General features: G+C 42.7%; 1 protein-coding gene across 5 annotated transcripts in view; it reads left to right on the top strand.

Annotated features, from left to right (window-relative positions):
• Positions 1-3,761: 3,761 nt before the first annotated feature.
• Positions 3,762-12,800, top strand: part of ST7 (suppression of tumorigenicity 7) — a 276,815-nt gene continuing 267,776 nt past the window's right edge. For all 5 annotated transcript variants that reach the window (XR_008199277.1, XM_052639113.1, XM_052639115.1 and 2 more), the window contains exon 1: positions 3,762-3,949. Coding sequence is in view for 4 of the 5 variants with exons in the window: in XM_052639113.1 (XP_052495073.1) it covers positions 3,799-3,949 (151 nt within the window). In the remaining variant the exon portion in view is untranslated. The remainder of the gene's footprint in view (positions 3,950-12,800) is intronic.

Here is a 12,800-nt window from a genome sequence, read left to right as displayed (position 1 = left end):
TAGAGCCCACCATAAGCTTTGTGGTACTGCAAACTCAGGGAAGAGAGAACTCTAGGGTGGGGAGGGAGCTGGTGTCACACAGGAGGTAATGTTTTAAGTGCACCTCTAAATAAGTTGCGGCAAAGAGAGAAGGTTGAGGTGGGAAGGATAGCACAAGTAAGTATGCTCACAAATAAGTATGCTACAGGCAGGTCCTGTGGAGCAGCTCCAAAGAGAATAGCATGTTTTCCAAAATGCTGGTGGTAAGAAGTGTTTAGGGTGGGATATGAGGCTAAACAAGTTGATAAGAGTGCCCTACAAAAGGCCTTGTGTACTATCTACAGTTTATCCTTTAGGACTGGAGTGGAAGGAGCCTAAGGTTTGTGCTTCAGAGGTAACTCTGTTAAAGAAATGTGGAAGAAAGTGGATTCAGGGGGTGATGAGGGCAGGTGGTGGTGGTTGTTCTGGTGGTGGGGAAACTGGAGTCAAGGAGCCCAACCGACTTGTTCTCTGTGAGAGATGATCAGACTGGAGAAACTAAAAGCTATTGAAGGGGAAGAGAGAAAGTGACATATGTGACACACACCTTGAAGCACCGATGCCCCCAGTTGAATGTGAAGAGGAAAGGTGAGGGAGGGGGAGGAGTCTAGATGATGGGACCCTCAGAGTCCCGAATTAGCGAGCTGGGAGGGTGACACCCATCCCCTGATGGAACTTTAGAAGAGTAAGTTGATGGTGAGGAAGTAATTAGTTCACTTTTGGATATGATGAGCTTGGGGTGACTGTGTGCCAGCCCACTGAGAGATGATCAACCAATTAAGGGACATATCTGGGGTGTCACTATTTCATGAACAATCCCACTCAATAGCCACCCTTCACTCTTTATTCTTTCCCTGCCTCTCCTATCAGTAACCAAGTTATGTCAACTCTACCTCCTTGGTATGTAATTGCCACTTACATAAATCTTGGTCATTTGGATTAGTGTGTGCAATGCCAAATAACTGTGAACACCTTAGCATTTCTACAAGGCCCTTCACATTCAGACACTCTCCAGCTTTATCCATTTTGACACTGCTCTGTGAAGAGCCTGCATTCCAGCCATACTGAAGCAGTTGCAGTTCCCAACAGGTCTTGTTCTCAGTCAGTTCTGCATCTAACCATAAAGACACGTCTCCAACTCCAATCCCCAGCTCTGGCTGCACACCAGGGAGAGGCAATGATGAGTAAGACAGACTGACCCTCCAGGAGCGCCTAGCAGTCAGAACACTGGTTCACCTGAGTCATATTTATGTCCATTCCTTGAGGTTCACTGACAGCAGAAAGGCAGACTCTAGGATATTCACTTAAATTAAATAATCCTATTGCAGGGAATCTGGTGGGTTACTTAATCATCACAAAAAATAGATGTTTCATGCTCTCATGTTGTTTTATTCTACTGAGAATCCAGGCACCATTGTTAGATAAAAAATTGTTTTGTAAATGCGGCAATGCTGCTGCTGCTAAGTCGCTTCAGTCGTGTTCAACTTTGTGCGACCCCAAAGACGGCAGCCCACCAGGCTCCCCCGTCCCTGGGATTCTCCAGGCAAGAACACTGGAGTGGGTTGCCATTTCCTTCTCCAATGCATGAAAGTGAAAAGTGAAAGTGAAGTCGCTCAGTCATGTCTGACTCTTAGCGACCCCATGGACTGCAGCCCACCAGGCTCCTCCATCCATGGGATTTTCCAGGCAAGAGTACTGGAGTGGGGTGCCATTGCCTTCTCCAAAATGCTGCAATAATTATCTATAGAAAGGTACAGGTGTATCATTTTCTCTTATCCTTTCCAGTATCTCACTGCTTTAGTAGATCAAATGTATCAGAGATACCAGTAGCTGGAATTGAGGCTTGGAATTAGTGAAAATGTAAAAGTAGCTCTATTATGTAAGCCATAATATGTAAAATACATGCAAAAAGTTAAAGGAGCTTGTTTTATTATGGAGGAAATGACAAGTAAGCAAAACAGAATTTATAATAAAATATTCTGCTGAATGCTCAGAATTCCAAAAATGTCTTGGCTGTGGATTACCTGCCACTGCATCATTACCATCCAATACATAGAAAGTGAAATTATTTATGGACAGAAAAAGAAGAAAATTTTATTTGGTGAAGACAACGTTGTACTCAGTACAGATAAAAGAAAGTTTATAATTATTGTTTAAAGTAGCCAATTCACTGCTATCCAAAAGTCTACAAGCAATAAATGCTGGAGAGGGTGTGGAGAAAAGGGAACCCTCTTACGCTGTTGGTGGGAATGCAAACTAGTACAGCTACTATGGAGAACAGTGTGGAGATTCCTTAAAAAATTGCAAATAGAACTACCTTATGACCCAGCAATCCCACTGCTGGGCATACACACTGAGGAAACCAGGATTGAAAGAGACACCTGTACCCCAATATTCATCGTAGCACTGTTTATAATAGCCAGGACATGGAAGCAACCTAGATGTCCATCAGCAGATGAATGGATAAGAAAGCGGTGGTACATATACACAATGGAGTATTACTCAGCCGTTAAAAAGAATACATTTGAATTAGTTCTAATGAGGTGGATGAAACTGGAGCCTATTCTACAGAGTGAAGAAGGCAGGAAAGAAAAGCACCAATACAGTACACTAGCGCATATATATGGAATTTAGAAAGACGGTAACGATAAAGAGACAGCAGGAGACACAGATGTAGTGAACAGCCTTTTGGACTCTGTGGGAGCGGTGAGGGCGGGATGATTTGGGAGAATGGCACTGAAACATGTAAAATATCACATGTGAAACGAATCGCCAGTCCAGGTTTGATGCATGATACAGGGTGCTTGGGGCTGGTGCACTGGGATGACCCAGAGGGATGGGATGGGGAGGGAGGTGGGAGAGGGGTTCAGGATGGGGAACACATGTACATTCATGGCGGATTCAAGTCAATGTATGGCAAAACCAATACAATATTGTAAAGTAAAGTAAATAAATTCATTAATTTAAAAAAAAGTAGCCAATTCAGAGTAAGCCAAAATTTCCCAGAGAACTGTTTATATTAAAAACAGGTTGAGAGTTTTTGAACTATCATCGCCCTCCAAACTGGAAGATAAACACTCTTCTTGTGAGGATTTCTTTCAGAACCCCCGGTATGGCTTTAGGGAAGGCAAAACAAAGGTAAATAGCGTGCAACCCAAATCTCGTTTAACAGAATGATTTATTTTCAGGCCTATTAATCGGTGACAGGACTACATGTTTTTTTCTGAGTGCTGCGGGTTTATTCATCCCTCTGAATCTAAATTCTGAGAGAAAGGAGCTAGCATTCATCATGCTGCAAATGAATTTTGGCTCCAGCTGAAGGTAAATTGCTCAACCACTTTGTGCCTCAGTTTCCCTTATCTATATAATGGGGATTGTTGAAGGATTAGGTGAGATTGTACAAACATAATAGGAAGCCCTCAACATAAGTCAGTTACCATGAACATGTCAAGGGTTTCCCTCAGTACGCCACTTGGCTTTTCTAAGTAGCAGCATAATATAAATGGCATCAGAACGTGAGGGGCAGGAGCCACGTGATCCTTCCACGAAAGCCACTTGTAGGGGCCTTCAGAGAGTTAGTAATAAGGCTGGGAAAGAAAGGCCAGCGCGCCCGCGGCCCGCGCGCGATTTCCCGCCGCGCCCGAGTCCCGGGCGGCCTCCGGGGGCGCCCGGGCCTCGGCGGCGGCGGCGGCGGCGGCGGCGGCGCGAGCGGCGCCTCCGGGCCGGTGAATCATCCCGGCAGACACCGAGAGCCGCGGCAGCAGAGAGCAGCGCCGAAAAATGGCTGAAGCGGGCACGGGCTTTCTGGAGCAGCTCAAGTCCTGCATAGTTTGGTCTTGGACTTATCTCTGGACCGTATGGTTCTTCATCGTCCTCTTCCTGGTCTACATCCTGCGGGTGCCCTTGAAAATCAACGACAACTTGAGCACAGGTAAGGCCCGGGCGGCCGGGCCCGCGGCGCTCGCCCTTCCCCCGCCCCGGAAAGTTAGTGCAACTCGCGCGGGGCCGCGACTGGCGGGGGTGGCGGGGCGCGCGCTCGGGGACGCGCCGGCGCCCGCGCACCGGACGCCCGCGGCCAGCAGGCGAGGGCTCGGCGCCTCAGGCTGGGGGGCCGGGCGGCGGGGTGGACGGGACGCGCGAGGGCGGCCGGCGGCCTTCCCGGCCCCGCGGCCCAGTGACCCTGCGGAGGAGGCGCCGCGCCGTGAGGCGGCCCGGGCCAGGAGGTTACCGCTCCTCCGCCTGAGGTGCTTGTCGGCGGGCGACTGAGGGGACGGAGGTCGGGAGCGAGGGAGTGCCCGCGGACGCCCCCTCGGCTGTCTGCGCGTGAACGCCGAGCGCTCCTCAGAGGTGGACCGTGTCCGTCCTCACACGCTGTCTGCCGCCAGTGCCGAACACCCGAAGTGTAGTCGGACGAGGCGTCCCTCCCGACACCCGCGCGCCTCCGCCGGTCGCGGGCGCCCCCGTGAGGGTGCTACCCATCGGCGAAGCCCCCCGAAGGCGCCGACCCCGCACCTGGGGCCGGGACTGCCGAGATTTGAGCCCCCCGCCCACCCCGAGTTGCGGGGATAGCGGCGTCACGGTCTTATAGACGGGAGAGAGATTCTCGAAGGTACCATCTGGGCTATAGATGACGTGTCAGGTTACCAGAGGGAATGTCACAGGGACAAAAGGAGAGACAGGAAATCTGGAATTTATGATGATTTTTAATGATCTCAGCCCTTCTCTCTCTCCTTGTCCCCGTTTGCATAACGCTTTGGTAACTAGTCATGTTCAGGATCTTAGATAAGGCTCCACATGCTAAGAAGGGAGCCCCGCAGGTCTTGTATCCACGGTCGTAAGTGCCAAATCTTAAACTTGCAACCAGCCAACTGAATCATTAAAAAACAACCACAAAGAAAACACACACCAGCAGTAACACCCCAGAGACAAATCAAGAACACAAAGTATATTTTGCAGGAAGGGCTATAGTTCTTGAAGTCTGGAAATACTTGTGGGAATCGTCAGAAAACTTTTCTTTTTTTAAAGTTGACAGTAATTTGGGTAATCCTTTCAGTCTTAACTGAATATATATGCATTCTGCTTAGTGTGTGATTTACATAATCAGAGTTAGAGTCTGGAAATGCATTTTCCTGTGTGTTGTTAACTACACTAAAATAATTTTTAGAACACGATGTAATGTACATATTTTGTTAGGTACTTGTGCTTTTAAATGGAAATCTTGATTTCTTGAACTCATGTTCATATTTATGTTTGTTTTGTAATATCCCTTGGGATGTTATTCCTGGGATGCACCATAGAATCTGCCCCGTAGAATTCTACACCGTAGAATCATCTTGCCAGATTTATAGGAGCTGTTCAGCCCTTGGATTCAGTTTTCCTAGTGATAATGGCTTTCTGGCTTTTCATCTGTTATGAGTGGCTGCTTATCACAATACTGTCTCCTTGCTTGTGGCAAATATATCTCTAAGAAAAGTTCTAGTCCCAAAGTTTTGTTATTTTAAGAAGTTGCTTGAATATATATGGCAATGAAATCTTATATTTGTTGGTAAGTGGTTTGATTTTTTTTCTCCCAAAGAGTTCATTTTGAGGCTTAAAAAATGTGAATCTCATTTAATGCACATTTAAATTTTTTATTTCAGAACACACATTTGTTCAGTTCAGTTACTCAGTCTGTCCAGCTCTTTGCGACCCCATGGACTGCAGCACGCCAGGCTTCCCTGTACATCTCCAACTCCTGGAGCCTGATTAAACTCATGTCTATCAAGTCGGTGATGCCATCCAACCATCTCATCCTCTGTCCTCCGCTTCTCCTCCTGCCTTCAGTCTTTCCAAGCATCAGGAATACTTTGTAATACACATGTGTAATACTACCTTTTCTTTGTTGTTTTTCAGTCACTAAGTTGAGACCCCATAGACTTTAGCACACCAGGCTCCTTTGTCTTCCACTATCTCCCAGAGTTTGCTCAAATTCATGTCCATCGAGTTGGTGATGCTATCTAATCATCTCATCTTCTACTGCCTCTTCTTCCTTTGCCTTTTTCTTAAAGTAGTTTAAATAATCGTCTGTGAGTGTATTTGTGTGCATGTGCACGTAAGTGCCACAAACCAATGTTTTATACACAACAGGCAAGGAGCAAAATTGGGAAAATGCAAAAATATTAAGGAATAAAATTGTTAGGTCCTCTCCCAACAACTTTAAATCTTTTTCTCAAACTCCTTTGTTAATTTGTATTAGCATCGTTAACTCACTTAGGCTTATAAGAGATAGAGAAAATATGAAGATGAAAAGGCCATCTGCACTGAATCTCATTAGACACATGATGGAACCTGAGACCATTTATCCCAGTGATGCTGGACTTCTGTTTTCATTTGTAGTTTTATGTAGTTTTAGTCATAAAGGAAGGTAAAAGAGAAGCACACACAGACTCATCTCTCTCTGCTGCTTCTGTGAGAAGGTGAAGGGAGAAGTCCCCTCCTATGTGGAACTTGTCCTCCAGCGAGATTTAAATGGGTTCTAAAGGGACTCATTTTGCTGTTCCTAGGCCCTGTGGTGTTTGCTTTTCTTGTGATGATGAAGGTACAAGTCCCTGAAGAGGCAGCAGAAGCTAGAGCTGCTTTTAGGAAGCTGTGGGTGGCCCAGGCCTCTTTCCTTAGGCAAGCTGACACCATTGGTTGATTTGTAGATATTGAAAAATCTTTGTATCTGTGGGATAAATTCCACTTGATCATGGTGTGTGATCCTTTTAATGTATTGTTGGATTCAGTTTGTTAGTATTTTGTTGAGGATTTTGTGTCTATATTCTTCTGTGATATTGGCCTATAATTTCCTTTTTATGTGATATTTTTGTATGGTTTTGGTGTCAGGGTGATGTTGGCCTCATAGAATGAGTTTGGAAGGGTTCCTTACTCTGCAGTTATTTTGGAAGAGTTTGAGGAGAATAGGTGTTAACTCTTCTCTAAATGTTTGATTGAATTCACCTGTGAAGTCATGTGGTCCTGACCTTTGTTTGCTTGGAGTTTTAAAATTTAAACCGTATAATGAAAAATGAATTTTAGAAAGACAAAGGAGAAAACCAACATATCAGGAACACAGTGGTTAGCTTTGAAATTCATTTGTGACGTTGTACCTTGAGTTGGATAGAAGAATGTTAAAGTAGTTCTATGATTTATTGAAAGTATAATGAACTTTTAATAAGATTTTTGAAAACCCCAAGTTATATTGTTACTTGTCAGTTTTCAAGTGAATTAATTATCCTAAAGCAATGCTTTTCCAAAAGGGCAGAACAATAATTGTAGTTAGGAGCAATCATGCAGTCTGGTATTTGAGAAAAAGCAGTAGCATAGATTAATGTTTAAAAAATAGCACTGTAACTTGCTATATATTGTGGTGTTGACAGCACATTCTCATCTTCCCTGAGTTCTGAGATTTTTAGATGCTGAATTTGAAACACTTTGGACCTTTGTTAGTGTATATCTTTTGACGTTTTTGTATCAAGAAGCTTAAGTGATTTTCCAGTTCTTTTTCTGTTTCCTGGAAAACAAGTTTTCCAAGATCTTTTAAATCCTATTGTATTCCTTTTGGAAAGCAAATATAATAGTCTAACCTAAGTTTGATTGTTTTTGTTATATAACTCTTTTTTGGTGTTAAGATGATAAATACAGATGCAAAACTCTTACATTACTGAATGGAAATATACATAACTTTAGGCACAGTTCAGATTTACATATTTTCATATTGGAAATAGTTGCTCTAAACTTAAGTAACACTCTGGATTTCTTATCATGAGGGCCTTGTTGTAGTTAACTTAGGTATTTTTTGCCCTAGATGTACCTATTGTCTAAAATGTTTTTTCCCACCTGTAAAGCCCATCCATGTTTCAAGGACTAGCTTGAATGCTGCCTTCTGATTCTCTCAACTGGATGTGATATTTCCTCCAGTTTTCAGTGTACGTTATCTGAGAGGCATGTTGAAAGATTTTACCTTGCATTAGTTATGGTTGTGTATGTTTCATATATTTTGTTGGCCAAATATTTCTTTCAGCTTTTTCCATAAGGTATTAAAATAATACCCAAACAAACTTTTTGGCCAGTCCAGTATGTTTCAGTGTTTGTATATATGTGTCTCTCTTTCTGTATACATACTAGACTACTAGACTCTGGTTCTTCATTTTCCACTATACTTCGTTGCACATAGTGGTTCCTTACCATTCATCGCATGAATCAGTCTCCAACTTGTGATGTACTCAGTGAGTTGGAACAATGAAATTGATCAAACACATTACTGGCTGTGTGCCTTATTTAAATTTTCAGCTTTAGATAGAAGTCAGAAACTGTCACAAAAATTTAAGAAATTCCATGGTGAGTCATACGTATCTAATCCATGGTGGTCCAATTTATGAACACATAAAAGGACAATTTTATGGTTGTCAGCTTTGAGTTGAGGATAGATTCCAGACATCTTAGTTGCCTTTACTTTACTTTTGGAGACATTTCTCTCAGCCGTAATGAAGCAATCTGAATGATGCTTTTCTTTTTTTTTTTTTTTAAGACCCTTAGTTTCTGTACATGTTTAATGATAGCTTTATATTCCTTAAGATCCTTTCTAGCTCCAGAATTCTGCTTCAGTGCCTTGGGATAAATTTCATTGAGTACAGAGTCTATAACCAAGCAAATACATGGACTTGAAAGAAAGAGTTAGTCACTCAGTCATGTCCAACTCTTTTTGATCCATGGACTGTAGCCTGCCAGGGCCTTCTGTCCATGGGATTCTTCAGGCAAGAATACTGGAGTGCATAGTCATTCCCTTCTGCAGGGGATCTTCCCGACCCAGGGATTGAATCTGGGTCTCCCGTATTGCTGGAGAAGGCAACGGCAACCCACTCCAGTACTCTTGCCCGGAAAATCCCTTGGGCGGAGGAGCCTGGTGGGCTGAAGTCCATGGGATTTCTGAGTCGGACATGACCGAGCGACTTCACTTTCTCTTTTCGCTTTGAGGCATTGGAGAAGGAAATGGCAACCCACTCCAGTGTCCTTGCCTGGAGAATCCCAGGGACGGGGGAGCCTGGTGGGCTGCCGTCTATGTGGTCGCACAGGATCGGACACGACGAAGCAGCTTAGCAGCAGCAGCAGCTCCTGTATTGCAGGCAGATTCTTTACCATTTGAGCCAGCCGGGAATTCTAATTCTTAGTAGACACAAGTCCAGATTTTGTGTGGCTTCCTTCAGTGGCTTTCCATTTCACTTAAAATAAAATAAAAATATGTTATCCTGGCTTACAAAATCTGATGACATGACCCCTTCCTACCTCTCCTGTCTGAACTTTGCCACTTTCCTGAGGTCACTGTCTTCCAGGTGGTTGTGATATTTTCTCATTCTTAAACTTGCTTTTCTTGTTCTTGCCTTGTGGCCTTTGCACTAGCTGTGTCCTCAACCTGTAATGTTTTCCTACTTGATTTTTATGCAGTCATGTTTATACTATTCACAACTCTGCTTAAATTCACTTCTTTTGAGAGGTTTTCCCTGATGATCCAATCCACAATGACCAGTCACTATAAATGTCACCGTATTTGGATTCTCTGTGTATCACTTAGCCCTGTTTGAAATAGTTCTTATTTGTTTATTGCATTCTCATAGTTTTCCTCCATGTGACTGTAAACTCCATGAGAATAGGGACCTCATTTGTTGTTGTGATTTGTCTGCCTTTTAGTGGGTCCTCAGGATCTTGAACAGGGAGTGTTTGGACCTAATATATGCTTAGTATGTATTTGCTGAATGGATGAAAATCAATGTCAGTTGGTTGTGGTGACTCAGAAGTAACACTGTCCTTTAGGAAATGATTTTGGAATATATGTGGTAATTTCTTATAAGATTTAGAATTGTGTTTACTGACTCTAAGTTATAAAGATTACCTTGAAATATTTACTGAAGTTCCAAAATTTTAATTCATTTTGATCCATTTTCTTAGGGGCAGAGTTTAAAGAAGGTTATTAAGAGATGGGAATACCAGACTACCTGACCTGCCTCTTGAGAAACCTATATGCAGGTCAGGAAGCAACAGTTAGGACTGAACATGGAACAACAGACTGGTTCCAAATAGGAAAAGGAGTACGTCAAGGCTGTGTATTGTCACCCTGCTTATTTAACTTATATGCAGAGTACATCATGAGAAACGCTGGACTGGAAGAAGCACAAGCTGAAATCAAGATTGCCGGGAGAAATATCAATAACCTCAGATATGCAGATGACACCACCTTTATGGCAGAAAGTGAAGAGGAACTAAAAAGCCTCTTGATGAAAGTGAAAGAGAAGAGTGAAAAAGCTGGCTTAAAGCTCAACATTCAGAAAACTAAGATCATGGCATCTGGTCCCATCACTTCATGGGAAATAGATGGGGAAACAGTGGAAACAGTGTCAGATTTTATTTTTTTGTGCTCCAAAATCACTGCAGATGGTGATTGCAGCCATGAAATTAAAAGACACTCCTTGGAAGGAAAGTTATGACCAACCTAGATAGCATATTAAAAAGCAGAGACATTACTTTGCCAACAAAGGTCTGTCTAGTCAAGGCTATGGTTTTTCCTGTGGTCATGTATGGATGTGAGAGTTGGACTGTGAAGAAAGCTGAGTGCCGAAGAATTGATGCTTTTGAACTGTGGTGTTGGAGAAGACTCTTGAGAGTCCCCTGGACTGCAAGAAGATCCAACCAGTCCATTCTAAAGGAGATCAGTCCTGGGTATTCTTTGGAAGGAATGATGCTAAAGCTGAAACTCCAATACTTTGGCCACCTCATGCGAAGAGTTGACTCATTGAAAAAGACCCTGATGCTGGGAGGGATTGGGGGCAGGAGGAGAAGGGGACGACAGAGGATGAGTTGGCTGGATGGCATCACCAACTCTATGGATGTGAGTTTGAGTGAACTCCGGGAGTTGGTGATGGACAGGGAGGCCTGGCATGCTGCAATTCATGCAGCAAAGACGGGTCACAAAGAGTCAGACGTGACTGAGTGACTGAACTGAACTGAACTGATTCTGGTCCATATTGTAAAGTATGGCTGTGATGCGCAGCATACAGAACTTCCTTAACCAGGCATCAAACCTGTGCCCACTGCGGTGGGAGCACAGAGTCTTAACCGCTGGACCACCAGTGAAGTCGTATTGTAAAGTAAATTTATACAAAGAATGTTAGGAGTCCAAAAATTGACTGCTTTGGAAGCCAATTTATGTAACATAACTTGAAACTTCAAACAAAGGAATTTGCTGAACTAAGTGCCTCATATTATCTATAAGGATGGAACTTGGGTTCTACCTACATGGAAAAAATACTTGTCTGTATGAAAGGGTAGAGTAATAGAAGAAATAGTTGATTGAGACACTCTTAAGAACAATATTGTCAGGCATTATGAAACTTCATAGAAACATAATTTGAAGTGATTCAAAATAATTAAGCATAATTAATTTAGTTCATATATTTGCATGTTTCCCTTCTCTAACCATAGAAACCATTTCTAAGTTTATATGAGAAGCCAGAGTGAACATAGTGTTAGCGTTACAGAAGTTTGCCTTATTGCCAATTTTACTGAAATATGTTTTTCTCCATGAAGTATTGTATATCTGAAAGAGAGATAGCAGCTCTGCTAAGATGAAAGGAACTTTGGATTTAGAAGACTTGAGTTCAAATTCCAGGTTGCCAATTGTTGGGAAACTTGGATAAATTACTTTGTAAGATTCTTTCCTCATTTGTAATATGAGAACAGAATAGAGAATAATCTCTATTTCATAGTTGTATTTCTCACTCTAGATGAGATCTTTAGCATTGAGCCTTGAGCATAGCACATAAGAATATTAGCAGCCATATATCATGTACCTAGTCCCAGTCCATTTCATTGACTCTGAACTGTGTTCGTTCATTGGTTAATTCATTCATCCACTGGTTTGTTTATTCATTCACTTTGAGCAGCAGATGTCTGTAAAATTGAAGTTATGTTATTCTTGTTATTATTTGGACACACAGTCTCATGTCAGTTATACTTCTCCTAGTTCTGCAATTATTTTGTGTGCTGAACAATGAAAATCATTTAATATACTGCCTAATTCACTTGTGCTTCTAGATACATTTTGTTCCCTATGATTAAGAATGCTGCATGGTAGAAGTCACATCTTAAAAATAAGACTGAAAATCTACTGGGTGAAACTAGGAAGGGGTGAGGAACCAACCTTTATTGAGTCCTTACATGAGCCAGGCTCTGTGCTGCTTGCTTTGTTATGGCTTGTTATGCTCCCTGGGCTTGACAACGAGTCTGGCTATATCCCATATAAATAGCTATATAGTTGATATTCTCTGTACCTGTGAAATGAAAAATGTTCAAACAGAACAAGTATTGCTATAATACTAGTTGTCCCATTAAAGGAAGCAACACAGATGAACCCATTAAAAAATGTATTTTGATGGGAAAGCAGCTTTATTAATGAGGATGAGAACTTGGTGGAAACTTTTTTTTTTTAAATTTTAAAATCTTTAATTCTTACATGTGTTCCCAAACATGAACCCCCCTCCCACCTCCCTCCCCATAACATCTCTGTGGTTCATCCCCATGCACCAGCCCCAAGCATGCTGTATCCTGCGTCAGACATAGACTGGCGATTTAATTCTTACATGATAGTATACATGATAGAATGCCATTCTCCCAAATCATCCCACCCTCTCCCTCTCCCTCTGAGTCCAAAAGTCCATTATACACAGCTGTGTCTTTTTTCCTGTCTTGCATACAGGGTCGTCATTGCCATC

This window comes from Budorcas taxicolor, chromosome 4 (genome assembly GCF_023091745.1).
Source record: "Budorcas taxicolor isolate Tak-1 chromosome 4, Takin1.1, whole genome shotgun sequence".
In the NCBI taxonomy this organism is placed as follows: domain Eukaryota; kingdom Metazoa; phylum Chordata; class Mammalia; order Artiodactyla; family Bovidae; genus Budorcas; species Budorcas taxicolor.
Note: the sequence above shows the minus strand (reverse complement) of the source record. Positions and strands in the feature narration are given on the sequence as shown.